Raw genomic sequence first — 25222 nt, 5'->3', positions numbered from 1 at the left:
GTATCAACCAAACACTACACATTAAGAAGTTGGTTTTAATTTAAATCATTTTTAATTTTGTTCTTGTTTGGGTTTGTGTGTCCCCTTGGTATCATTCTTGTTAAAATGATATGAGTCTGACTCTTGTTAGTTAGTCCTGACAAAAGGAGAAGTGACTGAAGCACATGCTACTGCAAATGTATGCTTTGCACCAGGTTCTTTTTACCACAAAGCTTCAATAATACACGAATGAGTCACTGTCTCTATGCGACTTCCTGTAAAGATAGGCCATCCTGTCTCGCAGTTTCTGCCCCATTTTTTAACCTCAGTTGACATTCTACTCTTTCTGCCTTTCCTGAGTGCCTCAATCAGGCTCGATGGATACAGTCTGATTTGTCGTAATGAGTTTGGGGACCTCAAAAATGGCTGGAAATGCATTGGGAATAGTTTTCTGTCTTCTACTTCTTGCTTCTACTATTCAAGGTAATTCTGGATATCCACATGTTTTTGGGGGGTTATGATATACTGGCAAAGATTAATGTTTATCATTAGTTTTGAAATATGTTTTGGCTTCTGGTGTGACAAGCTGTGTTACTATAATCCTAAGTATAAGTGATTTTGTGTCCTGACTTTTGTCACTTCTAACACTATCTGATGTGTCTGACAGGGATCCAGGGTGTTGAGTTGTTCTATTATGAAAAGATGGAAGCTGTAGTGGGCCAGAATGTTTCCTTACCCTGCACTTTAAAAAGTGCTACTGATAACAAGATTGTCAGCATTGAATGGAGTAAGGAAACAAATAAAACTACAAAGCTGGGTTTGCACAGCCAATTTTATGGATTCCATCTATTCTGGCAAAATATTACCATCCAGATTGAGAAGAACGGTAGAGATGTCCTGGGTTCCCATCTAATACTTTCTGATGTGAAGAAATCGGATGAAGGCATCTATGTTTGTGACATGGCCACCTTTCCTGATGGATCCAAAAAGGTTAAAACACAGATAATAATCAAAGGTAAGAGAACCTAGTACACACAAAGCCATATCTAAGTACCTAAACCAGACTTTGTAGACCACCCTGGATTTAATATTTAAATAGAAATACACAACATCTTTCTATCTAATGCTGTATTGCATATATTTCACATTACTTGAGGTTGCATCAGAGCACTCAGTCTCTGCCAATCTCAGCAGCTATTTACCGCTCAGCAAATCCAAGTAAGAACGAAAAGAACAAATCTAGGAGCTCTGCTAAAAGACAGTTTTCTTTTTCATATTACTTGTCTCATAACACACGACACAACACACTCTTTTGTTCAGTTGAAGGGATGTTGTGATCACAACACTGGCAGAAGACATATTACAAAATGTGCTTTTCACATCACTCAGTCGGTTGATTTTTTTTTTAATGTTTTTTGTGTGATCAACAAATCTAATTAATCTCATGCTTTCCTCAATAGATGACATTAAAATAACGTGTGATGTGAATGGCACTGTTGAAGTCCAAAATGGAGAAAATGTGACAATTCGCTGCACATCATTTCCAAACGCAAAGTACAGATGGACCAAGGTAAAGGAAACTTGGAATTTAAAACTGAATTTAACTCTGACTTCTTTTCAAAATAAAAGGTTTTTATGTGCTACATAATCATGCTTTGCCCCAGAATGATGAAGTGTTGTCAGAGACTGAATCTCTGGAGCTCTGGTGGGTGACTGATGCTAATGCAGGGGTTTATACACTGACTGTCAACACAGGAAGCAAAGAGTTTGTGGTCACAGTGCTAACGACAACCACAAGTTTGAAGACAGGTGAGCGTCTTCAGTTCATTGCTGCTGTTTGCCTCTTTGTGTCATATTCAATTTCATCATTTCCCGAGGGCTGGATTAGCAATCTAGTAGAGGGCCCAAGAGACTGAATGACTTAATAAACTGCACTGGACCAGAAAGCTGATACTTGAACTTTTGTTATTATACTGTAGCTCACTCAATTTTAATTTTTAATTAGCTGAAGGGAAGGCGAGAGATTCAAAGGATTGTGATGCTGCCAGCCATGTTATGAGAATGTGGAAGGAACTAGGAATAAATTGGGAACTACTAAAACTAAAAAGAAAAAGAAACTCAATTATTTGCTTTAAATCAGTTGTCCATTGGGATTTGAAGGAATACTGAAATACACCCAGCTAAAACATAATTCAAAAGTTTAAATTTCAATACAACCAAGCAGCATGTGGTCTGCCTGCCACCACTGGTTAAATAGTTTGATGGAGTGCTGTGAGCCGGCTGTGCTCAGTTAGGAAAATAATCCCCAGTTGTCTACTTTTTCATCCTTTGTAGACGCTTCTCATGAGAATTTGAATACGTGACAAAAAAATACAAACAGTAGCCACACAGACGTCACAACTTACTTCCCGTTCTTTCATTCTATGTTTCAAACCACAAGCACAAACACACAAACACAACGCACTGCACACTATAACAGTAGCTCAACACCAGCTATGAATCGTGATATGGGGTAAGAGCACAGTCTGTTGGTCAGATTGGAGTAGTACAGCAAATGTAGAACTGAAAACGTCGAAATAGGTCACAATTTCCCGTAGCTCTCATCTAAATTTAATAGAAATGTACATTATCAAACTATGGCATCTCAGTTGTGTCTCATTGGACATCAAACCTCTCTGGGTGTATATATCAGGGTAGGCACGGTAGCATTAAAATTGACACTCAGAAGAGAAACTGTCCTAATTAAAAAGAAACACCTGTACATTGTACTATTGATATTGCAAATTCATGCCAACACCGTTACCTCATAAATCTGTGCCCAAGGCTCCAAACTCTAGATACTTGAAATATTTTAGTTGTATTGATTATGCATATTCTCCCGAATGCCAACATGAGCCGTGTTTTAATGATGTATTACTCTTCATTGGGTAATTTAAAGTTTTCGTCAACTATAATTATAATCCCTACTCTTTATGCAGGTTCAATGAATAGCTTTACATTTGGGAAATACATTGAACACACAGCTCTATATCTCATATTAAATACGAGGCTCTGACCGTAAAGTTTGAGTGTTGGCGAGCAAGCAATTAAGTTTATTTCCCAATAGATTGAAGTATGTTGTAAACAGTAATGCAAGCTAGCATGATTCTAATGTGATGGATAGACTACAGATTTCTACAATATGAAGACACAACCAATCTGCACAGTACATTCTGATAACAGGATTATTTCTTCTTTCACTGTCTTGACAGTGTCACCACAGGGTTTGACTGAATCAGCAGGCATCAGCCTTACAACATCACCAACCCCCGAGCTTTCAACCCACACAGATCGGACCACCTTCATTGCTACAAATGCTCCAAACACCACAAATGTTACAATCACAGCTGATGAGCACATAACCTCTTTTACAAATTCTACACACATCTCTGTCACAGCATCCCCTACCACACACTCTCACACCCAAGATTTGTTCAATACGACTGTCCAGAGGACAACAGAATCAGGCTATCCTAGCACAATGTTGACCTCAACGCAAGAATCGGCCAGTGATGAGATGAGGAATGAGACTGAGGTACATACAGAGCAACCAGAGGGCATTTCCTCAGCAACGCCAGAAGAATACAGCACCACAGGAAACATTTTTAAAAGTCCTGAAAGACCTTCATCTGGAGATAAATATGGAGAAAATGAAAATAAGGGTAAAGTTTTAAAACCGCAGTATTTTACTTTATTTACATCTAAACATGTATCGGTACGATGTGAGAATTTTTTTATACATTGCCAGTCTGCCTCTAGCTCGTTAGTGATGCTATTAGACCATTTGGTGCATTTTCTTTGGGGACTACCAACAAAGTGAGCACTTCAGTTTGTGAATATCAAGGCAAGGTCACAGTGTTGGGGAAAAAAATTGCTTGTAAACAGGCAAACAGCAGATATAAATGCTCAAAAGGCAAAACCTGAAAAGCCAGAGATTCTTTGCTTTCACCATCTGCATCTTCATCATATATTGCTCAGCCTCCGGCTAGAGGCCTTTCCCAGGTAGAAAACTCATTAAGAGGAGCATCTACTTCTAGGGATGCTGCATGACAAACTGAGGGGGAGGATTGTAAGACACACTTCTCTGCCTCGAGGCAGAAAGTTTCTGCGTTGTAGCTTTACATTTATTATCAGTATTTGTTGACGTTTTGCTCGGTTTCACCAGAGCAAGACAATCAATATGTTAGAAACTGCAGCTGTTGCTGTACAAATAATCACATTTTCCCTTCTCACAATCTGCTTCTTAGATACGGCACCGATTCATCTGTTGTTGGTGGTAATCATTGTTCCGGTGCTGGTATTGATCGCCGTGGCTGGCTTTCTTTTTAGAAGACAAGTTATAAAAACCAGGTAAAACCCTTACTATCTATGCATTCAACCGTCCTCCACACCTGCACAGGGTCGTGCACTGGGTGACCCTCAATGACCTCAAAAATATTGATATCTGTCAAATTTTCCAGTAGACACACATGACCTACAATACATACCTCCACATTCAATTCAATTCAATTTTATTTATATAGCGCCAAATCACAACAAAAGTTGCCTCAATGCTTTCTGGTTTCAACTAACTGTCTAACAATGCCACAAGTCAATATTTGCACTCTGACTCTGTCTTTGTAGGCTGGATTCGCCGCCTTCGTTCAAACCCCCTCCACCTCCAGTGAAGTATACAGCAATAAGACACAGCGAGACTCTGACAGACTCTTTTCCCATTTCAAGGTGCAACTCTTTAACAGAGACTCAAATATGAATGACTCAAATTTTTGTCCTCTCTTGGTCATGTTGAGAGTTACAGAATGAAGTTATTTTTACTCATTACAAACCAGTCACAGGAAATTTTCCAAATGTGGCTCTGTGTATATACTTTGTGAGGTTTTTTGGGGGGGGTTGTTTGTTTGTTTTTGTATAAAATGCACCCAAATATATCAATAGCTGAAAATGAACGCATATTAAAGTTCATTAAACTGACTTTTAAACCGTGTTTGTGTTATTTACTTTTCTCTTGTGACATTGTTTCAAATATTGTACTGCTTACTCCATATACTACCAATTCATACACAGTGACAGAACTTTTTAAGGTGTACTTTCTATAGTTTCTTTATCTTTCAAAGGAATGCTGCTTCTGCTGTAATACTTCATTCATTAGTCTGACGAGGCATTTCCTGCCCAGAAACCCAAGGATTTTCTCTAATTTAGCTCAGTATGTTTAGTTGATGCAACAATGTTACAAATGTCTTAATATCAAAGACCCCTGTTGTCCACAGGTACCGCAGAGCGACAATCATGATCACAAAGCAGGGCTAAAACCACAAACCACATGGGCTTAATGGCTAAAAGAAACATAGCAACCACTTGATGAAAGAAAATATGAATCAGTATGGGTTTCATAAACATTAACAAGTGAAGTTCTCTGATGTTTTTTTAAATATATTTTTTAATCCTTTGAGTTAATGAATTGCTAAGTTTTAATGAGCAATTTAAATGGATACTGCTTATATTTATTTAGCCATCGACATTTGTGTTTATCTGCCCTGCAGACACTCACGTATGTAGATGTTCTGGGAAACTTTTCACAACTGCATTTTTTTTCTTATTTTCCAACCACAACAGCTAAACCACAAAGCGCTACGTCTATGCAAGATTTAAATTCTTGATATATACATAGCATACGTAACAATGGCCCTTGCATACAGCTGACAGAACACTATAAATGTGAGCTTATCGTTCAAGACCACATTGTGGTTTTCACCATTTTTTGACTCTTTATTTCTTTTTTAACTCTAACGTTGAGAGCAGACCAGTCTGTGTGAAATTCTCTGCTTTCTTATTGTAGATAGTTTTTTACTGTATTTGTTTATAACTGTGACAAACAATATTAAAGTTGCTATCGTTTCTAAACAGTTGTCATGTTTATATTATAATACAGCGATCTATATGAAATTATTCTGTATCCCACTGTAGTGTTGAGACTGCGTGCCTCAGAATGAGGTTACCTCGCTTCCTGTTTGTAACTGAAGAACATTCAGTTTTCAAAGTACCGTGATACCAGCGAGGTAACAGAGGGAGGGTAAAAATAGACTACAGTGTTGCACATCTCACTGATTAAACAACGTGATGCCCTGTAACCTGAGAGCAGTCGTATCAGACAGAGAACACGTTTTCTTCAAGACGGCTGGAATATGGGTAGGATATGAAGACCTTTTAGAAATTTTAAAGTTATACATATCTGTTATATCTATATCTATATCTATATATATCTATATATATATATATGATATGTATATTTCACAACATTATTCATATCTCACATACGTCGTATATCGCTAAGTATAATTCTGTATAATTTGCTATTTTCCAAAATACTAGAAAAATATTTTTCTAGTTATGTTATGATTATGGCAGGACAAAAGATAAAAGTCAAAACTCCAGGCTGACTGAGTTAGTAATCATGTCTGTGTATATATGTATGTAATCGTATGGTTCTTTGTCTACAGTAGTTAAGCATGTTGTGCTTGTGGGAACATGGCAAAAGCATTTTATGTAAATTTGTCAATAATTTCTAATTGTGAACAAAACTGAGAGGGAAAGATTATTTTTGAAAAGCAAACCTACGACGCTTCGCTTGTAGAAACACTCGAAGCTGTATACGTTAATAACTTTAAAGTAGCCATATCAGGCTTTAAAGTATGCAAGGTCGTAGTTTTCTTAAAAATTCTCCTCTTCACCATCAGTGATTGGATTTGTCCAACAATGTTAAAGCATCTAATTGTTTTTAGAAAACATGCTAGAATCATTTCTTTTTCTCTTTGATACTGTGATGCATAGAAAGGGGGTTGTAATATTAATGACAGCGCAAGAAAATAAATAGGTTTGAAATATGAACACTGAGTTCTAAAATGTGTCATTTTTCAATATTAGTGGTCATTTTGTTTTTGTCTCTTAGTAGATATTCTAACTGTAGCCGTGGCGCTGCTATCTGTGGCCCTGTCGATCTCTTTATGCCTCAATGTGATCTTTTGCATCAAGCGAAGAACTATTTTGTGCAGAGGTAAGGTGATATGTAATCTAAATGTATTCACAGTTATTTCTAACGCACTCTTTACTTTCTGTAAATTTGCAACATATTTTATTCACACAGAAAAAAATGGATCCTGCTGCCCCCACACTTCTGAAGAAGAAACGTATGTTTTTTAATATATATTTGTTTATTTATTTATTTTGTTGGCAATGTATTATTTAGTCCAATAGACAACACTTGATTGTAAGTAACAGTAATAGATACTGGAGTATTTTCATTTTATTTTTTGATAAAATTACAATATGCAAATAGCATCACATTGTTTAAACAAACTGTCCAAATGTTCTTTCATATTTTGAAGCCTGTCACACAATGAAGGGCATTATTTTCATGACCTTAATCATCAAGAGCAGAGGGAAAATCCCCACAATCATCATGAGCAACAGGAAAATCCAATCTATGGCAACATCAGCACAGAGAGAAGAAGTGAGTGTGTCTGCTTTCTGACTCGTTTCGAAAAAAACAAGACAAAATCAGTGCGTTAGCATTAAGAAACACTTGTATACCTTAATGTATAACTGTGTATGGTTTGCTGATATATACAAAAACATTTTTGGCAAAAACAAACATGGAAAACATGTTTTAATATGGACTAAAACTTAATGGATTAACATGTGCAAATTTGCCTTAATTGTACATCCCCCCAATTGTTGACTTATAATTTAGTTGTCTTGTTATTAGCATTCCGTCCGAATGTTTAACCCTGTAAGACCCAACCCATCAAAAAATAGCCAGAAAATTCAGATTTTTTGGAACTGAGATGTTTATTAGCCCTTAAAACAAAATCCACAATTTTTCTTCGCTATATCATGTTGTGTATGATCATGTTGACGAGGTCTCAGAAACTCATGTATCAAATATGATACAAAGGGCATTGTTGTTAATAAAAGAAAACATTATTTGTGTTTTACTTCAGGTTCTGCAGAGGGTTGCTATGAGATGATGACCATGCAACGCACAAGAGAAAGTAAGAAGGTAAGTGCTGTTCATAAGTTTATTCAAATCTATCTGCAAGTGTATTTTAGTGGATTAACATATTCCTATTACATGATCCAGTAAAGACTTTGAAATACCCTAATAAGACTCTCATAAATTAATAAAAAGCTCATTGAACTCCATCTTTATTTACAGAATGTCTATTAACTGCATAACTCACAGGTTCTTTGAAGTTCCTTTGAGTTGTTACATACAGTATTCTGCACACTAATGTATGTGAATGGCACTTGTAACTTGTGTATATAGTTCTTCTGTCATTCTTACACTTCTTTCATTGATTACTTTACTTGCTGATGATGTGACTTGTGAAATATATGTTAGTCATGTAAAATTAGCGCGTCGATTGATAGCGTTTAAAAATGTGAAAGGATGACACATTATGCTTCTGTGTCGGCGCTACTCAATTAAAGAAGAAATATCAAAATAATTACTGTTTGACACAGTTAGTCGCTTACTTTTAAAACGCTCATTTGTTGAGCGCTTGTGATTGTTGAATTTGAACAAAGACTATTCATCATCTTGGCTAAATCTGTTACTGCCTGATGCTTTTAAGAGTGTACTGCTCTGGAGTAAAGAGACGCGCCAAAATTATTACAAAAGACAAGAACAAAATTGCGAAATGGAATGCAGCGCAATAAACATTTTACCTTATTTCCATAACTGAAGATACAATTGTAACCAAAAATAACTGATTAGTTGCCGTGCCCTCCTTCTACTTTCTATTTTTTGTGATGGTAGGAATTCATTTTACTTGTTTTTCACTTTGTCCTACTGCACACGGTTTGCAGTTATGATTTTGACCAAACTCGACACTAAGTTCAGTTACATCGTTTCTTTTACAACCATTTTATAACCATTAAGGAGACTAAGATAGATATTATGACATAAAATGGACTTCAACTGTCAGTATTTCACACAGTATAATAATGTTCTGCACTGACTATCTGACTATACTCAAGAAGTCAGCTCAATCTAAAACTAAATACTTACATTTTGTGCAAAAATACAACAGTCAAATCAGTTGAACTGATGCTTACAGAAGTGCTTTCAAAACGGAAGGCAACTGACACCAGAGACTCTTTGTGGTCAATAAAGCTGTGAACCAATGAACACAATTAAGCCTGAAGCCTTCTAAAAATAAACTCGACAAACTCAAATACATGAGAACATACACAGGAGCCACTAAATAGGATGCAGAAACCGGTGCAGAGTAAAGCAAAACCTGAAATCAATTTTACAATCAATCTATTTTTGTCTGTGTTGTCTGAAACCAGCCTTTCCAGAATGACCTGAATTATGCCTCACTGGACCTGAAGACTGCAAAGAAACGAAAGAAGAAGCATCGCCATCAGCATAGCCAGTCACAGGGACGAAATCATTTCCCCGAACAGCTGTCAGTCCACCACACATCTCCTCCGAATACATTCTTGGAGGTGGATGCAGACATGGATGCTCATCTTCCGTCCAGAGACACCAGCACCATGGTTTCACACAGCAGCATCTACCTCAACAGTCAACAAATAGCTCAACAGACAGAGGAAATGGAAAGAGAAAAGAATCTGACGCTGGAGAGGAATGTTGGTTGGAATAGTATGCGAAGGCGCGAGGATGGAGGAAATCAAGAGAGTGAAGAAATGAAAGATGAACAAGAGTGTAACAATGGGAGTTTATGTGAACAGCTTTCAGAAGTAGAAACCTTTCAGAGCTGCACAGATCCTTTCATTGGTAGCTTTAGCCAGGATGGTCACCAGCACGGTTAAACAAACATATCAAGTTTTACTGTTTCAAACTGTTTTGAACTGAAATCTATATCACCTGAAAAAGACTTTTTGGTTTTTATTTTATTTTATGTGCAAAAAACAAACTACTGTCTATTACTACAGCTGTAAAATGAAACTACGTCACCTAAAATATTCAAACTGCTTGCAGGGTTGAGCAATTTCCTCTCCGAGATAGACAAGATGAGGTCTCCTCATTGAGCAACAGAGCAAGAAAAGTGTACCTTTCATGCAGAGGGTGTAATAAATGTAAATAAAGCTAAAAGGAAACTCTTTGCGTGACATTTAGATGTCAAGGCCCGTGTGGAAATTTTTCAGTTTATTGCAAAAGATGAGGAAAACACCAAATCATCACAGGCCATGGAAGAACTCTCACTGTTTTGATGTCTCATCATCATATATTACCAGATGTCTCATAGAAAGGTGTGAAGAAATTATTTCTTACATTTGTTTTCCACGATGTGGGCGCTGGCTATGTGCTGAGAGGGAATGTTTCACTGAAAAACTCGACATGCTCAGCATATGTGAAACCGCCTCTCGGTAATGCTAAGGGTGAAGATAACATTAACGTGACGATAACGTTTAAAAAACAGAGAAGTAAAAACAAAAAAGGGGGGGGGGGAAGCTTTAAGTGGGACATAAGTGATGACATTTTGTTTTCCCTGTGGGCACCTTACTTTGTTGTAAATGTCATGTAGGATTTCACACGTCATGGTTATGACAATGGTTGTTACTTTAGTAATCTATTGCACATATGAGCTAATTTGCCATCTGCTTAAATGATTATTTCCCTCACTGTAATCCCTTGGCAGGATAATTTACTGCCCGGCTATCTGCCGAGGGAATTGAGCTATGGAGTGAACTCAGCAGTCAGAAGCCTGCAGCCCACTCTTTGTTGACAGTTTTTCAATAGCTGACCATGGCCTACTTCCCCTCTATGGATTAAATTTTGCCCTTGGGCATTTTGGATGCAACTCTTGCAGACATATGGGAATGTCACAAAAGAAACTTTTCACGGATAACAGGCACCGTTAGTAACTGTCATGTATGAGGACATAAAGGCAGTCATTTATACAGGATGTTTTCAAAATTATAAAGTCACGCTTCTATAAAGAATCAGTTGTAATTAGGAGCAGTTTATCATTTAAATATGGGTATTAATCTTATACTGTAGCCTATTAAGTTGATTTGCAGTGGGCATTTCCTAAGTTACTCTTTAAATAAGTATGAATTGACAACTTAGCTTTTAGATCTATCTTAATCGTGTAATTGAAAAAAGAGATAACGCTTTTAATGTGTTCTGTAATCTAATATGACATGATGAGAAGCAAAAGGCAACACACTTATCTTTACATAGACAAAGGAAAATGTACTGTTTTATACTATGCTCTTAGAGTAAACATACAACCAAGTACCAAAGTTTATGACTGGGTTACCGTAAAGTATTAAAGGGACATTGACAATGCAGGAAATCATTCAACTACGTAACGTCTTCATAATAATGATTTGAGTAATTAAATGATTATGCAGTCCACAAGAATGGCTCAGCCAAGCTGACGCCCATTTTGGGGACCCTGCAGAGAATCGTGCTTCACTGCTGACTTAACTTTGATCAAGCGGTAAGAAAATGAGGTACATTTTCAAAGGTATTTATCTGCCTTTCAGCAAGGCTCAGCAAAAATCTGCAAATTGCATGATGTGGCTGTGAGGAGACAGAAAATACAAAAGAAGATTAATTTTTTAGTTAAAAAAATAAAATGAAAAAAAAAGTAAAGTAAAAAAAAAAAATTAGTAGTAATTAAGATATGACATTGGCTTTCAAACTCACAGTACAAATTTGTGGTTGCATAATCACAACCCCTTAACGCCTAGTGTATCGTATTTGATACATACAGTTTTTTTGTGACTTTTTAAACTGAAATGCCAGATGTAGCAAATACAATACAAATTAAACACCATATATGGAAATTAAAACGTATAATAATTTATAAACAAATTTGTCAGATGGCTCAATAAACTCTCTGTTTTCAAGAATTAGAATTTTCTGCCGATTGTTTCACAGCTCAGGCTTTAAAGGGTTAATTTCAGCCATGAAAAAGCAATGCAACAATTCTCTTTCAGCTTGTAGTCGGGCATGTGGTTTCTTTGTAAGATTGCTATCATTGTACAGTTTGCTTATGATGCCACATGTGACCTGCAGTAATTGGAACAGGTGTTATTTTTAAGTTGCTTATTTGTTTCATGTATGTGTGCGAAGAGAGCGAGAGGAGGGGGGATGAGATGAAACAAAGATTACATGACAGATATGAAATATAAAGTGGGTTACACTGCAGCTTGTGAATTGTGCATTAAATTTCTATAGTGCGTTTCGAACAACTGTTAAAGTAAGTGTGACATTCAATAGAATAGTTCAGTAGAGACAAACAGCTCACGATCCAAAGCACTGAAGGTGACTGCGGGAAAGGTTAATGCTGGACATCTTAATACAGAAAAGGCAGCATTTGGTGATGTCCATGGGTTCTGGACGTCAGGTAAATGTTGACATCCATCCAAGTATTAAAAACTAGTCATAATTTTTTTAATTATGTTAGCTTGTTCAATTACAAAATACTTTTGAGCCTCTGAAAATGGGGGATTATGTATAAAAATGCATGCAATTTTAAAACAACTAACACAATACTTTTGTTAAAGCACTTACATTAAAGCTAAAAGTTCGCACCTCAATGTAATCACATCTTGATTGTTTGATTTAAAACCCACTGTGGTGATGGACAGAGGCAATATTAGCAAAAAAAAGTACTTTGTTCAAAAACCTATGGACTTAACTGTAAGTGGGTTTTCTAATCTGTTCCACCTCCTTGTAAAACTGCTATTAGTCATCTAAATTTATTTGGCAATGGTTACAACGGACAAAGGTTGCAATCAAGGATAATCAATATTATTATGAACGCGTTATTTTTTTTAAATCTTTAATAATAATTTTGCTACTCAGACAGTTACAGGTTGAGGCCAAGTATACTGTTTTCAAAGAACATAACCTTATTTTGTATTATAAACAACAGAACTCAGATTGTAGTATTTCAACCTCATAATACACAAATGATGCTAAAATTCTAACATTTGTAACTACTGCCATAACAATCTAGGATATTATTTTCAGTACATAAAGTACTTACCAGCAGATACAGTTGCACAAAGGAGTAGCAACCAGAGACCTTAAAAGAAAGAAACAAATTGAAGGGTCAGTATTTTTATGTAATAAGTGCCGCTGGAGATTTATTTTTGATTTGTTCTTTTTAAAGGATGTTAAGTTATACTGTATTTTTAAGTATTTTTTAAGTAGTGATTACTCACAAGTACTAATTTAAGTAATGAGTGCCAACCATAGTTCTTTAGAGAGAAAAACTAAATTGTAGCAAAGTGGTTTGTTCTGAGGCAGTGAAGGGTCATATTATCCACTTGCGGCCTACCTGTAGAGACTGGCTAGCTTCTCGGCTGTTTTTCTCAAACTATGATAGGAAGCTCGCTACGGTACAACAACTCATTTCTGTTTTTAAGTTTAAATAGCATGGTTTGGTTACGACCTTGGTTACCTGCACGAACCTGAATAAACCATAAATTTAGGTCTTCCACCTTTCAGACGGCAACCCAATGCTACTATGCTAGTAAAATACAGTAGCAAACAGGCAGAGAGATGATGGTAGATAATTTACACGAAATATAAGAATGTATAACAAAAATTTAAAAAAATAAAATAAAAATATCATGTTATCTTTCACTTTTTTTCTAACCAGCCGGAAATGGAAACTTTTTTTTTCACAGACTACGTAGTGAAGCCTCTGATGGGCGGAGACGATCTTCGTAACCAACATGGCAGCGTGCATGTGAATGTCATGCAGTTGTTGCGAATTATTCAGGTGCGCTTATTTCAAATGCGAATATTCCGTTGTTAAAGCCTATATGTGACTTATATCTTGTCGATTTGTACCGTCACCCAACCCAGACAATCTAAAAGTGGGATCATTTGTTCAGTACCGCAGCTGATCACCGCTCATGCTAACATATTAGCTTAGAAGTAGACAAATTTCCATGATGGATCCTGACCAACAGCTGAGAAACGTAAGTCACTTTAAGTCACTGCTTTATAACCCAATCAGCAACACGGCTGGATGATGAGTGTGAGTGTATGTTTTTCAGCTGCGGGATTTTCTTCTGGTTTACAACCGAATGACTGAAATCTGCTTCCAGCGATGCAGCAGCAACTTCAACTACAGAAACCTCACAATGGACGAGGTAGGAAAAGCGAAGATCACAGTTACTGTGTCGGCTACGTGGTGGTATTGTTTGATTGCCGTGTTCTGCGTCTCAACACGATTTCTTTCAAGTGTTTTTTCTGTCGGCTGTTCCATTTAGGGGTCGCCACAGCGGATCGTCTGCCTTCATCTCACTTTACCCCTAGCATCGTCCTCTGTCACATCAACCTTTCCCCTCCTCCACTATATCCATGAATTTTCTCTGTGGTCAATGGATTTTCCTCTTTTCTTCCTGCCTACTGTCTCAACCGTCAACAAACTTTGTCCAATATATCACCTATCTCTCCTATGCACGTCCAAACCTTCTCTACCTTACCTCTCTAACTTCGTCTCCAAATTGCCAAATCTAAGCTCTTTAATATACTCATCTCTAAATCTGTCCATCCTGGTCATGCTGCTTTATTGTATTTACAAACACATTTGATGTTGTGTAACATCTTTGACAGAGAGGACTTTGCCTGTGACCCTACTCTGTGAAAGAGAAACTTTGTAGCATTCATAGGCCCTTACTGAATTTAACCTGCAATAAAGAAGCCAGTTTTATGTTGCAGCTTGAATATTTTCAGTCCAGTCAAACCACTAAAAATAGTCCCAGCCAGGATGTGGATAACACATTTGCCTACTAATGCATATATACTGTGTGATCACAATATACTGTAGTTTTCTGCTTTCTACCTCTGACTGCTGTTTGCCTTCCAGGAGCGCTGTGTGGACAACTGTGCAGGGAAGCTCATTCGATCTAACCATCGTTTAATGGGCACCTATGTGCAGCTGATGCCTCGGATGGTCCAGCGGCGGATGGAGGAGCTGGAGAGCAAAGCTGCAGAGAATGCCAAGGAAGAGGCAGCATCTGGAGCTGCTGGGACTGAAATTTCAGCAACACATCATGCTCCCAACACCTCATCTCCACTTCCAGCTGAGCTGGATGCGTCTGTGTCCTCAGAACTCAAATTATCAGCTGCCACACCGCTCACTCCCACAAATGAAACGCTAAATGCTCCAGTGCTTGATAAAGCTGGCATTGGACCTTCATATACAGGAGGATTTTCTCAGCCTTCAGTAGCTGGTGGCCAGATTGATTCTGCCAGCTCTCCGGCACTGTTTACGTCATCTAACTCTTCATACTTATCAGAAGATGCATCTAAATCAGAGAGCCTATCAGGACAAAAAGGGTCTAATAAATAGGGTATAGTTGATATCTTGTGACCAAATGAAACCAAATGTCAGCATTTTTTTTCCTTTTCCTTAGTCAGCAATAGATGAATCTAAAGTCAATTAATGACCATGAAAGGCATTACATGTTACAGGTTTGACACAGTTATCGATCAAGAGCGTTATATGAATCATTTTGATCAAAAGACATGAGGAGGAGGAATGTCATTCATGATAGGAATTTCAATTGTGCAGTAATTTTATGGTGACTTCTTACACAGTAGGGAAAAAATTGTAAAAGGTTAACATTAAAAGGCTACCCATAAAAGGTGATGTTGTTTGCTAATGAGAGTTGTTTGACAGCATGTGTGTGTTTGTGTGCATCTGTACCTACAATTCAATTTTATTTATATAGTGCCAATTCATAACAAGAGTCGCCTCAAAGCTCTTTATATTGTAAGGTAAGTACCCGAAACTATTAGAAAGAACCACCAACTATCACGTGATCTCCTAAAAACAAGCGCTGGGTGACAGTTGGAAGGGAAAACACTCTTTTAAAAGGAAGAAACCTCCAGCAGGATTATGCTCAGGGAGTAGCAGCTATCTGCCACGACCAATTTGGGATGAGGGGAAAGAGAAGAGAACAAAGAGAGATGGGACAAAGGACACACTACAGGAGAAAGAGTCAGAGTTTGGTTGTTACTCATGATTAAATGCAGTTGTGTGTGTATATACACACAGGGAGTGAAAAGGACTGAGTAAAACATTAAAGGCCATCCCGCCTTCATCCTGTTCAGGTGTCTGAACACAGTCGGGGGAACGCCACGTGCTCTGGCTTGTGTAGCTCTGAAGGCAGTTCACGACCTTTGTCACATATCATCATCTTCCCCTCCTCCCCATCATTTCCTGTGTTTGCACAATCTGTGTTGCACACCCTCTAAATCCAGAAGGAGAGCCGCAATAAACAGCCAGCAACTGTGCGTTCTTATGGCTGTGAATGAAGACGTTTGGTTCCAGTTATTGATGTTGTTTGGAGAAAATGTTTTTTGCCACAATATTTCACCGCCCTGCTGCTGCAGAGAGGGAGCCAATGAGATTTACATTCCTTGTCAATAACAAGCTAGTTAAAACAGATGAGGGGATTTCACGTTGCCATAGGGAGTTATTTGTCCTAAAAACACTAAGTAACTGAAGAACATAAATCTCGCTGTTTTGTTATTTTTCAAGTTATAAATTGGCAAAAATAAATAAATAAATCTATGTAAGAACAACCAAGTTTATGAAACTATGACACTTAATAGTTTTAATTTGTATACATATATAATCCTGTTGTGATGCATTAAAATGCTATGAAAATTCATAATTAGCCAACATTAATTACTGGGTTATTCTTTAATAATAATGGATTGGATTTATATAGCGCTTTTCAAGGCACCCAAAGCGCTTTACAATACCACTATTCATTCACTCTCACATTCACACACTGGTGGAGGCAAACTACGGTTGTAGCCACAGCTGCCCTGGGGCAGACTGACAGAAGCGAGGCTGCCATATCGCGCCATCGGCCCCTCTGGCCAACACCAGTAGGGTAAAGTGTCTTGCCCAAGGACACAACGACCAGGACAGAGAGCCCAGGGATTGAACCGGCGACCTTCCGGTTACAGATGCGCTTCCCAACCCCCTGACCCCCTGAGCCACATTCTTCAACACAGTTTGAACTCTCTTAGATAAGTTTTCTTGTAATTTCTTTAAGTAGTCTTCAGTTCTTTAGGCTTTTTGAAGGACATTCAAAGCTCTTCTTTGGCTGTTGGGTGCCTTTGATTCCATTCTCTGTCAACATGATCTCAAACTGCTTCCCAATGTTGAGGTCCGACCTCTGGGGAGGCCAATCCATGACTGATAGTGTGGCCTTTTCATCCGTGTTTCTTTCAGATACTGTTAATCTGCTGTAGATAGTTTTTTAGTCCTGCCACCTGCCATCACCAGTAGGCGGTAGGTGAAGTGACTTGCCCAAGGACAGAACGACCAAAACAGACAGAGCTGGGGATCGAACCGGCAACCTGCTGGTTACAAGATGAGCTTCAGCAGACCTCAGAACATCTAAATACCCTGCTTGCTTTTGCATGGTTGCGTTGCCTCCAGCAGGGAGCGCTGGTGCTTCGGTGTCCCGGGATATGGTTGCCAGTAGCGGACACCTCCTCGAACTTCTCTCCAGCTGTAGCCCACATCAGCTCTGAGGAGCGGGGCGTGGACTCGGAGCGACCATTCCCTGCTCTTAAATTTGAGGAGACGGCAGACTTTCGCGGGGGAAAAAGAAACCAACAAGAAATCGATCGCTCACCAGCTGGTAAAAGGTTTGAAAACTTTTTTTCTATACAGTTCATACTTTTCCTAAACATACAACAAACCCGAGAAGCTTCGTTGTTGACTGAACTTGAACATTTTTTTACAGTAGTTTTCAAAGTGATCCAATAGGCCAGCCCATCCGATTCAACGGAGGCAGATGAAGCCAAGAGGAAACGTGGGGGCTTTATATTCTGCTGGCTTCTGGATATTTTTGCAGCAAAAATAGTGAATTTAACATTTTGATCATTTTTAAGGCGGACCTTAAAACTAGTCAGCCATCAGAATAGCGCTGATAGCAATCTAGATTCAAAAGTGAGTGATGTCTGATAATGTGCTGGAAGGTGTGCAAAGCTTTTAAGTGTGAGGGGGTGAAAACCTATTAATAAAACCTCTGACAGGCTCTGTGATCCTGAGCTTAAACCAGGCGGAACCTGCAGCATACCCATGGATGACATCTTCACACAGTGCAGAGAGGGCAACTCTGTGGCTGTTCGTCTGTGGCTGGACAACACGGAGAATGACCTCAACCTGGGGTAAGCAGATAACTGTGCACACTCATTCAAACAGACAAGGCTTTGAAGAGGACTGCTGCTGGACTTTCTGCTGAATCCAGCTGTGATGTTGAAGCCTGTGCAACGAGACCTGGACTTTTAAAGAATTTGTATTAAAAGCAAATGATTCTTTGGTGTTTTTGTGTGCTGGTGTGCATTAGAAAAAGGTGATCTTTGGCGCATTGGAGCTGGTCACATAGTTTCCATATTGTTCTCGCTCTGCAACTCCACGTACTGCTGAGCATCACTAAGCTACAGTCTGTACTTTTTCCCCCCCTTCTTCTTATGAGGTCATTTCCAAAAACTGCTTATGGGTAATTCAGAGGAGGTTTCACAGTAACTTACGTGACTCAGAGAGCTTAAGATTTGCCCCTCTAGAAGTGTGTTGTGTTTAAAAAACAGCTACTTTTAAAGAAGCCACACTTTGGGATTAAAAGTGAAATCCAAACTATTACTGCCAGATGATTTTATATTAATCAAAGGGTGCAGCCCCGTCAACATCTGCCCTTTCCAAAAATCTCTTTCCTCGAAAGGAGCAAGAAGACCTCACTGCTAAAGATCTCAGTTATCTCATTCTTTGGTCAGGCCATATATGTGCAGTTTGTTGACGTTGCCTCTGAGGGCTGCAGAGCTTCTAGCCAACCACGCAACAGCCAAGACCATTTCCTCTGTTTCAGCTCCATACAGGGCCAAGCCCTCGCCGACAGAGCTACCCAGACAGCTCTCTGCAGTCCCGCATAAACATTTGAGAGGCCACTCATTATGCTGGAGGCCTCCTTTTTGGCTCTTACTCTGAGGAAGCTCAGCTATGCGGTCAGGCCTGTTTTTACCTTTAGAATATCTAATAATGTGCAATTAAAGCGTCATGTGTCGGCAGGGGAAATGTGCTACATGTTAGTGGAATTCCTTTACCTCTACATCTGGTACAAAAGGAAAGGGAACTTAGAAACAAACATTTTACCAAACAAACAAAAAAGCTGTTTCAGATCAGCCCCCTGGAAACGTGTGACATAAAGAGACATGAGGAGAAAGAGAGAGAGAATGTGTAGCTCAGGATTCCACTGTGTTTTTTCCACCCTGTCATTCCTGAGTTTTTTTCTCTCTCTTCTGTTACTTTTTATAGCCCAAAGGGCTGGTTAGACTGCACTGTCTGTCCACACAGTGCTGGATCAGGACAGACAGAATGTGCCTAACTGGCATTTCACTTAAGCGTTAACCTAGTTCTGGAGCTACTTCCTACGGGCTGTACAAGCTCTCTTAGGGTTTATTGTTAAATAGAGTGAAGAGGTTGTGGCTTTGCAACGAGCTGCGAGAATCCCCAGCAGCTGCCTTGGGGTCAGGTAAAGCAAAACGGGTGAAAGAGGGCCAAGTCACATGGAGGTGATATCCTGGGCTCCTCGCAGGCTGCTAGAGTGCAGTGCTGCAAGTGTTTGCGACTTTACATATGTTAGTAGCTATTCCAGCTTGCACTGGCATTTTTATCACATGCCAGTCATCAGAGGAGTCACCAGAGGAGTATAGGCTGCAGGAAAAGTGCAGTAGCATATGCTTAAGTCTAAATAAAGATTAGCAGTTGGTGTGTGTGTGTGTCTGTGTGTGAGAACCTGGGTGTCTCCATGTCATAGAGGAAGCCACACATGTACAATTTTGTCAGAGGCCGCCAGCATCCTCCTACATGCAGTTCAGCGAAACAAGAATGTCATCACCTCACAGTGACACACACTTCATCAACTGAAAATATACTTGTCAGACTTTATAAAGTAAGTTTACAATAAAAGTATGTCTTCTTTGCTTCCCGTACTGTGCTTGCCCTGTGGCTTAGTGATGACCACGGCTTCAGCCCTCTCCACTGGGCGTGCAGGGAAGGGAAGAACGGCGTTGTCGACATGCTCATCATGCGAGGTGCCCGCATAAATGTGATGAACCGTGGCGACGATACGCCGCTGCATCTCGCCGCAAGTCATGGACACAGAGACATCGTGGCCAAGGTAAACACAGCGCTTTATACAATACACTTTATATATTCACGTAGGCACTTTTTTTCTAGAGCTGAGTGCTTGCTATCTGACATTCACACACATTTACATACCGATCAACTCAGAACGACTGAACTGCCAACCTTCCAGTTAGCAGATGACCTGCTCTCCTGAACCAAAGCCACCCAGATACAGATACAGTGTTGTTAATCAGTGGGTCTGTGTATGTGTTTTATTTTTTTTTAGGTGGGTCAAATCTTATTTATCATTATGCCCTTTTGTTTTTTAATGGCAGCTGATCCAGTGCAAAGCCGACCCCAACACAGTCAATGAGCACGGGAACACCCCGCTCCACTACGCCTGCTTCTGGGGCCAGGATGAAGTGGCCGAGGTGCAGTACTTTACTATATACCCATACACAGATGCTCTCTCTTTACTTTACCATTATCTCTTTGCTCCCTCTTCTGGTCAGAGATGGTCACTGCAGTCTTTTTCTGTGAAGCTCTTCAGTATCTAATCTGTGCACATTACATTGTTTGACCACTTTTTCTTTTAGGACCTGGTGGCCAGTGGTGCCCAGGTGTGTATATGCAATAGGTATGGACAAACACCTTTGGACAAAGGCAAGCCTCACCTAAGACAGCTGCTACAAGGTGCTACAGGGGACTATTTTTGGATATTTTAACAGACAAACAGGGGTTTTTTGAAAAGGAAATAATTATGCATTCTTAATTTTTGTTGTTTTCTTTTTAGAAAAGGCAGAGAAAATGGGCCAGAGTCTGATCAAAGTTCCATACAAGGAAACTTTCTGGAAGGGCACCATGCGGACACGACCCCGTGAGTAGCATTTATTCCACACTCTAGGGGCCAATCATCATATCAAAGCAGAATGTTTGCAATAATAGCGATGTTTTTGACCTTGTAGGTAATGGCACCCTCAACAAGCAGGCTGGTATCGATTATAAGCAACTCTCGCTGCTGGCAAAGATCAATGAAAACCAGTCTGGAGAGGTTAGCTGCACTCTGTTTTTATTGCTGCGTGCCAGTCTTTTTCAGCTCCCCGGCTGTTTAACACCATGCGCTCTGTTTGTAGTTATGGCAGGGTCGGTGGCAAGGGGACGAAATTGTAGTAAAAGTGCTACAAGTGAGAGACTGGACCACCAGGAAGAGCAGAGACTTCAACGAGGAACATCCTAAACTGAGGTGATTCAAATAACCGTACTGTAGGAATGAGAAAGGTTATAGTGGTGGGTCTGGGGCAGCAGTGTTTCTTGTGGTATCCGAACAATGAATCGGTATTCCATTGCATTGACTGTATATGAAAGATGGATCTAGCCATTGTTACAGCACGCACTGGTTTGTGGAGTTACATTTCGACTCTTATGACCTTTGCCATAATTCTTGAGCCAGAACTCACCATATTTGGACAATTGTATTATGAATTTGGGTGGGTAAACGGCACAAGGAGTCATCATATTTATCATAAAGCTAAATATTCCAGGAGGCACTAACACTGCATGTATCATACAGTTCAGTGACTTAGTTTGGTGGTGTTAAATTCACACTGTATCTTGGCCCTAATAATGCATAATTTTAAGCTTTAAGCTTTAAATGAGATAGTTTAAATAAAAAAAAAACATATCCTGGGAATTTATCTTTATAATTTAATTCTTGAATTAAGCTTGTTTCACCTCTGCTTTTCGTGTCATGGATCATGGGCAAACATCACAGGGTCACATGCTGTCAGCCTGCGTGTTTATGTAAACTGAGGCAAATACATTTGGTGCTGCAGTTTCTTATCTTGAGTCGGCTTAGCGTCTGTTTGAGTTACATAGAATCAGTCGACATTTGGCCTGGTGGCCATGCACTGGTAAACACAGTCCTCGTGTAGAGTACAGATGACCGCGATGAACCGCCGGTGAAGTCTGTGGTCAAAGATTAGCTAGGATGTTGTGCAGGATTCTTATGCAATGGAGGAGAGGACCCTTTATTTTTGCTAAGTCGGGTTCTACAGCAAACATGAACCTCTTTTATAAGATGAAACCAGACCCTTCACAATGTGACTCAAGCATTACTTTCTAATCCTGTTTTCTGTTATGAACTTATCGTGCAATAACCGTCGAACCCTGCAGAACGTGTTAAGACGGGCCCAGGCGGGCCCACAGAATGACTTCAGCATTCTGAAGCGTCCTCTGAATAGTATTAAATCACCTGAGCAAAACTGCATTCCCATCTCATCTACTTTTAATAAATTCTGTCATCCTCGGGATAAAATGACCAGAACAGAAGGTGAGAGAATCCTTTGAGCAGGCCAAATCAAAGAAACCTCACCAGGAAGGCTGAGTGCGCAGTAGGAACGTCCTGGCTGTGCTTGATGCAATCATCAAAGCGCTGGTTATGCGTGCGCCGAAGATTAGAGGCAACATAAGCTCTTTCATGTACTGCAAAAATAGGTGACAGTGAAATGCAAAAACACTGCTGCTGGGCTTAACTTTAAAGGTGACACAAATGGTGGGGTGGTTTCTCGTGGATTTGCAAAGCATTCTCGTGATTCAGACCAAACTTTGAGGCCATTTCTTCTCTGTTAGTCTCTTCTTATCCCAGACAGACCATCTTGAGCTTAGAATAAATAGCTATTTATTAAATAATATTTAGAAACACTTCACAATCTCTCTTTTTTTTCTGTTGTGGCTTGATAGGATTTTTTCTCACCCAAACATCCTACCTGTTCTTGGGGCCTGTCAGTCACCGCCATCCCCTCACCCTATAATCATTACCCACTACATGCCCTACGGATCCCTCTACAACATATTACACCAGGGCACCAGTAAGTCATTTGACAATGTGTGCATGCGTTAAAATGAAAAGGCTCAAATTTGTCTTTTGTCTCAGCCTGAAAGAGCTAAGACTGCGGCAGGTTTGCCACTGTGGATGACGCTGTGTGGCTTCATACATTATGGATAAAGAAACGTATTTGTGCATGCGTCTTTCTCTCACTTATTTCTCTTATTTCTCTCACTCCCCCCCATCTCACTCATTCATGTCAGCTAGTCAGTTAAGTGACATTTAGATGTTGGTATCATGGCACTTAATTAAACCCCATATCCTACTTCTGCCTTCTGTTCCCTCAGCTCTCGTGGTCGACCAGAGCCAGGCAGTGAAGTTTGCACTGGACATTGCCAGTGGCATGGCTTTCCTCCACACCTTAGAACCAATGGTTTCGCGGCTTTACCTCAACAGTAAGCACATCATGGTGAGAGGCCTTTCTGCTGTCTTTTATTTCATTAGATATCCGCATGTTTATTATCAGATGTGATCACAAGATGTAATTCGTCTACAGATTGATGAGGACATGACCGCCAGGATAAGTATGGCGGATGCTAAGTTGTCCTTCCAGTGTCCTGGTCGTATGTACTCTCCAGCGTGGATGGCTCCTGAAGGTATTTATTCCCTTTTGTTTTTCTCCTCGCTCACTCACTGTTCCCTCCTGCTTCCTGCTCACTAAATGCCTCCTTCGACTTTATGAGTCTTTCAGCCAGGAGGAAACTGCGCTGTATAATTTAGTACCAATTAAGAAGCAGTCGTGCTGTTTTACCTGGTAAAGTTACATAATGAAGATCTAAGTTATAGTGCTTATGTTTATGGGTTTTTTTTTCTTTCTTCAGCTTTGCAGAAGAAGCCCGAGGACATTAACAGAAGATCTGCAGACATGTGGAGTTTCGCTGTGTTATTGTGGGAGCTCGTTACCAGAGAAGTCCCCTTTGCTGATCTCTCACACATGGAGATAGGCATGAAAGTAAGTTGACACAGTATTTATCTGCCCATAGGCTTCAACATTACATTACAAACACGTGCAGCTTTTCTACTTAACACCGCCCCAATATAAACAGGTGTCTCTCGAGGGTCTTCGGCCGACCATTCCCCCGGGGATTTCCCCTCACATCTGTAAGCTGATGAGGCTCTGCATGAATGAAGACCCAGCCAAGAGACCCAAGTTTGATATGATTGTTCCCATCTTGGAGAAAATGCAAGACAAGTGAATGCTTGTGCATCAGTTCACGCACTTCCTTTTTCATGTTTAATCACCAAACCACTCTATAGCATCACTTCCTTTATGTATCTGCCAAGCCACTGTAAATAATTCCAGGAACCACTTCAGCGACCCACAGTTCAGACACTAATATTGTATTGCTTTTCTTGTATAAGTTAAATTTGTAGTTAAATGTTCTTTTTGGCTAAGCAGCTCTTTTGTAATGACTGAGACTTGGTCACTGAAATGCTGGCAAGCTCTTTTTTTGATCCAGTGTGGATTTCATTCAGTGAAATATGTATAGAATCGATTCTTTTATGCACACCACTGACTGCCAATGCAATAAATGTTTTATATTTATGACAAATGCTTGTTCGTTTCATTTGAGACATCATTTTACTTTCATCACAGACTAAACATTGTCACATTTTCACTTCTTAAAAATCGTTTTCGCTACCTGGATGGGGTTTTGTTTATGTCATTGGGATTTTCTGTCAATGATTGCTTCCGCTCTTTTGTCTCCGGTGGAAAATTCTTCAAATATTACACAATTCTTCACTTAAACTCGTGGAGAAAAAAACAGATTTTGGTGGTTAAAGGTCAAGGTAAGTGACTATACAGCCATTTTTTGGTCTTAAGAATTCACACTCTGATTCTGACACTGACTGATGTCTAAACACTATGATATTAAAGATCAGCTTCTCAAAAACCAAGATTGCAATATTTTAACTAAGACTAGATGTGACGAAAGCATTTTTCCAATTTGGAAAACTAACTAGAATAAAGTAGAAAATAAAAAGGAAATCTTTTTAGTTTTAGTATTTGGCAGTTTATTTGAATGTGTTTGGTGAAACTTCGGATATGAGTCAACTGCTTTCAAAAGTTCCATGTTTTTACTGTAATGCTAAATCTAACCTCTGCCATATCTGCCCTTCATACCGTAATAATTAAGAAGACAAACTAACACTAATACTTTTAAAC

General features: G+C 39.4%; 4 protein-coding genes across 6 annotated transcripts; all 4 read left to right on the top strand.

Moving 5' to 3' along the window:
- The first annotated feature begins 308 nt into the window (after window positions 1–308).
- Window positions 309–4989, top strand: LOC146700203 (uncharacterized). Its single transcript, XM_085470299.1, has 7 exons — window positions 309–462; window positions 647–994; window positions 1440–1549; window positions 1644–1788; window positions 3231–3680; window positions 4266–4368; window positions 4642–4989. The coding sequence occupies exons 1-7, from the start codon at window positions 381–383 to the stop codon at window positions 4769–4771; spliced, it is 1368 nt and encodes a 455-aa protein (XP_085326425.1). The 5' UTR covers window positions 309–380; the 3' UTR covers window positions 4772–4989.
- Window positions 4990–6090: 1101 nt separating this feature from the next.
- Window positions 6091–13190, top strand: LOC146700202 (uncharacterized). 2 transcript variants are annotated; one of them, XM_085470297.1, is made up of 6 exons: window positions 6091–6204; window positions 6968–7069; window positions 7160–7202; window positions 7401–7525; window positions 8016–8074; window positions 9370–13190. In XM_085470297.1, exons 1-6 carry the CDS (start codon window positions 6201–6203, stop codon window positions 9853–9855), a joined length of 819 nt encoding a protein of 272 aa, XP_085326423.1. In that variant the 5' UTR covers window positions 6091–6200; the 3' UTR covers window positions 9856–13190. The 2 variants fall into 2 exon arrangements, with proteins under 2 accessions (XP_085326423.1, XP_085326422.1); XM_085470296.1 differs by having other exon boundaries at window positions 6965–7069.
- A 736-nt stretch (window positions 13191–13926) lies between these two features.
- On the top strand, window positions 13927–15671 carry timm10b (translocase of inner mitochondrial membrane 10 homolog B (yeast)). Its single transcript, XM_085470298.1, has 3 exons — window positions 13927–13992; window positions 14071–14166; window positions 14886–15671. The coding sequence occupies exons 1-3, from the start codon at window positions 13963–13965 to the stop codon at window positions 15369–15371; spliced, it is 612 nt and encodes a 203-aa protein (XP_085326424.1). The 5' UTR covers window positions 13927–13962; the 3' UTR covers window positions 15372–15671.
- Window positions 15672–17590: 1919 nt separating this feature from the next.
- Window positions 17591–24608, top strand: ilk (integrin-linked kinase). 2 transcript variants are annotated; one of them, XM_085470331.1, is made up of 13 exons: window positions 17591–17692; window positions 18083–18217; window positions 20058–20223; window positions 20507–20602; window positions 20768–20864; window positions 20965–21048; window positions 21137–21222; window positions 21305–21414; window positions 22911–23038; window positions 23343–23464; window positions 23552–23651; window positions 23877–24007; window positions 24102–24608. In XM_085470331.1, exons 2-13 carry the CDS (start codon window positions 18129–18131, stop codon window positions 24249–24251), a joined length of 1359 nt encoding a protein of 452 aa, XP_085326457.1. In that variant the 5' UTR covers window positions 17591–17692; window positions 18083–18128; the 3' UTR covers window positions 24252–24608. The 2 variants fall into 2 exon arrangements, with proteins under 2 accessions (XP_085326457.1, XP_085326458.1); XM_085470332.1 differs by lacking the exon at window positions 17591–17692 and adding an exon at window positions 17713–17996.
- The last annotated feature ends 614 nt before the right edge of the window (window positions 24609–25222 follow it).

Source organism: Copadichromis virginalis, linkage group LG10, assembly GCF_057382275.1.
Source record: "Copadichromis virginalis isolate Kocher_CV1m ecotype Utaka linkage group LG10, C_Virginalis_male_GT1.1, whole genome shotgun sequence".
Lineage (NCBI taxonomy): Eukaryota > Metazoa > Chordata > Actinopteri > Cichliformes > Cichlidae > Copadichromis > Copadichromis virginalis.
This window is presented reverse-complemented; position numbering and strand designations above follow the sequence as displayed.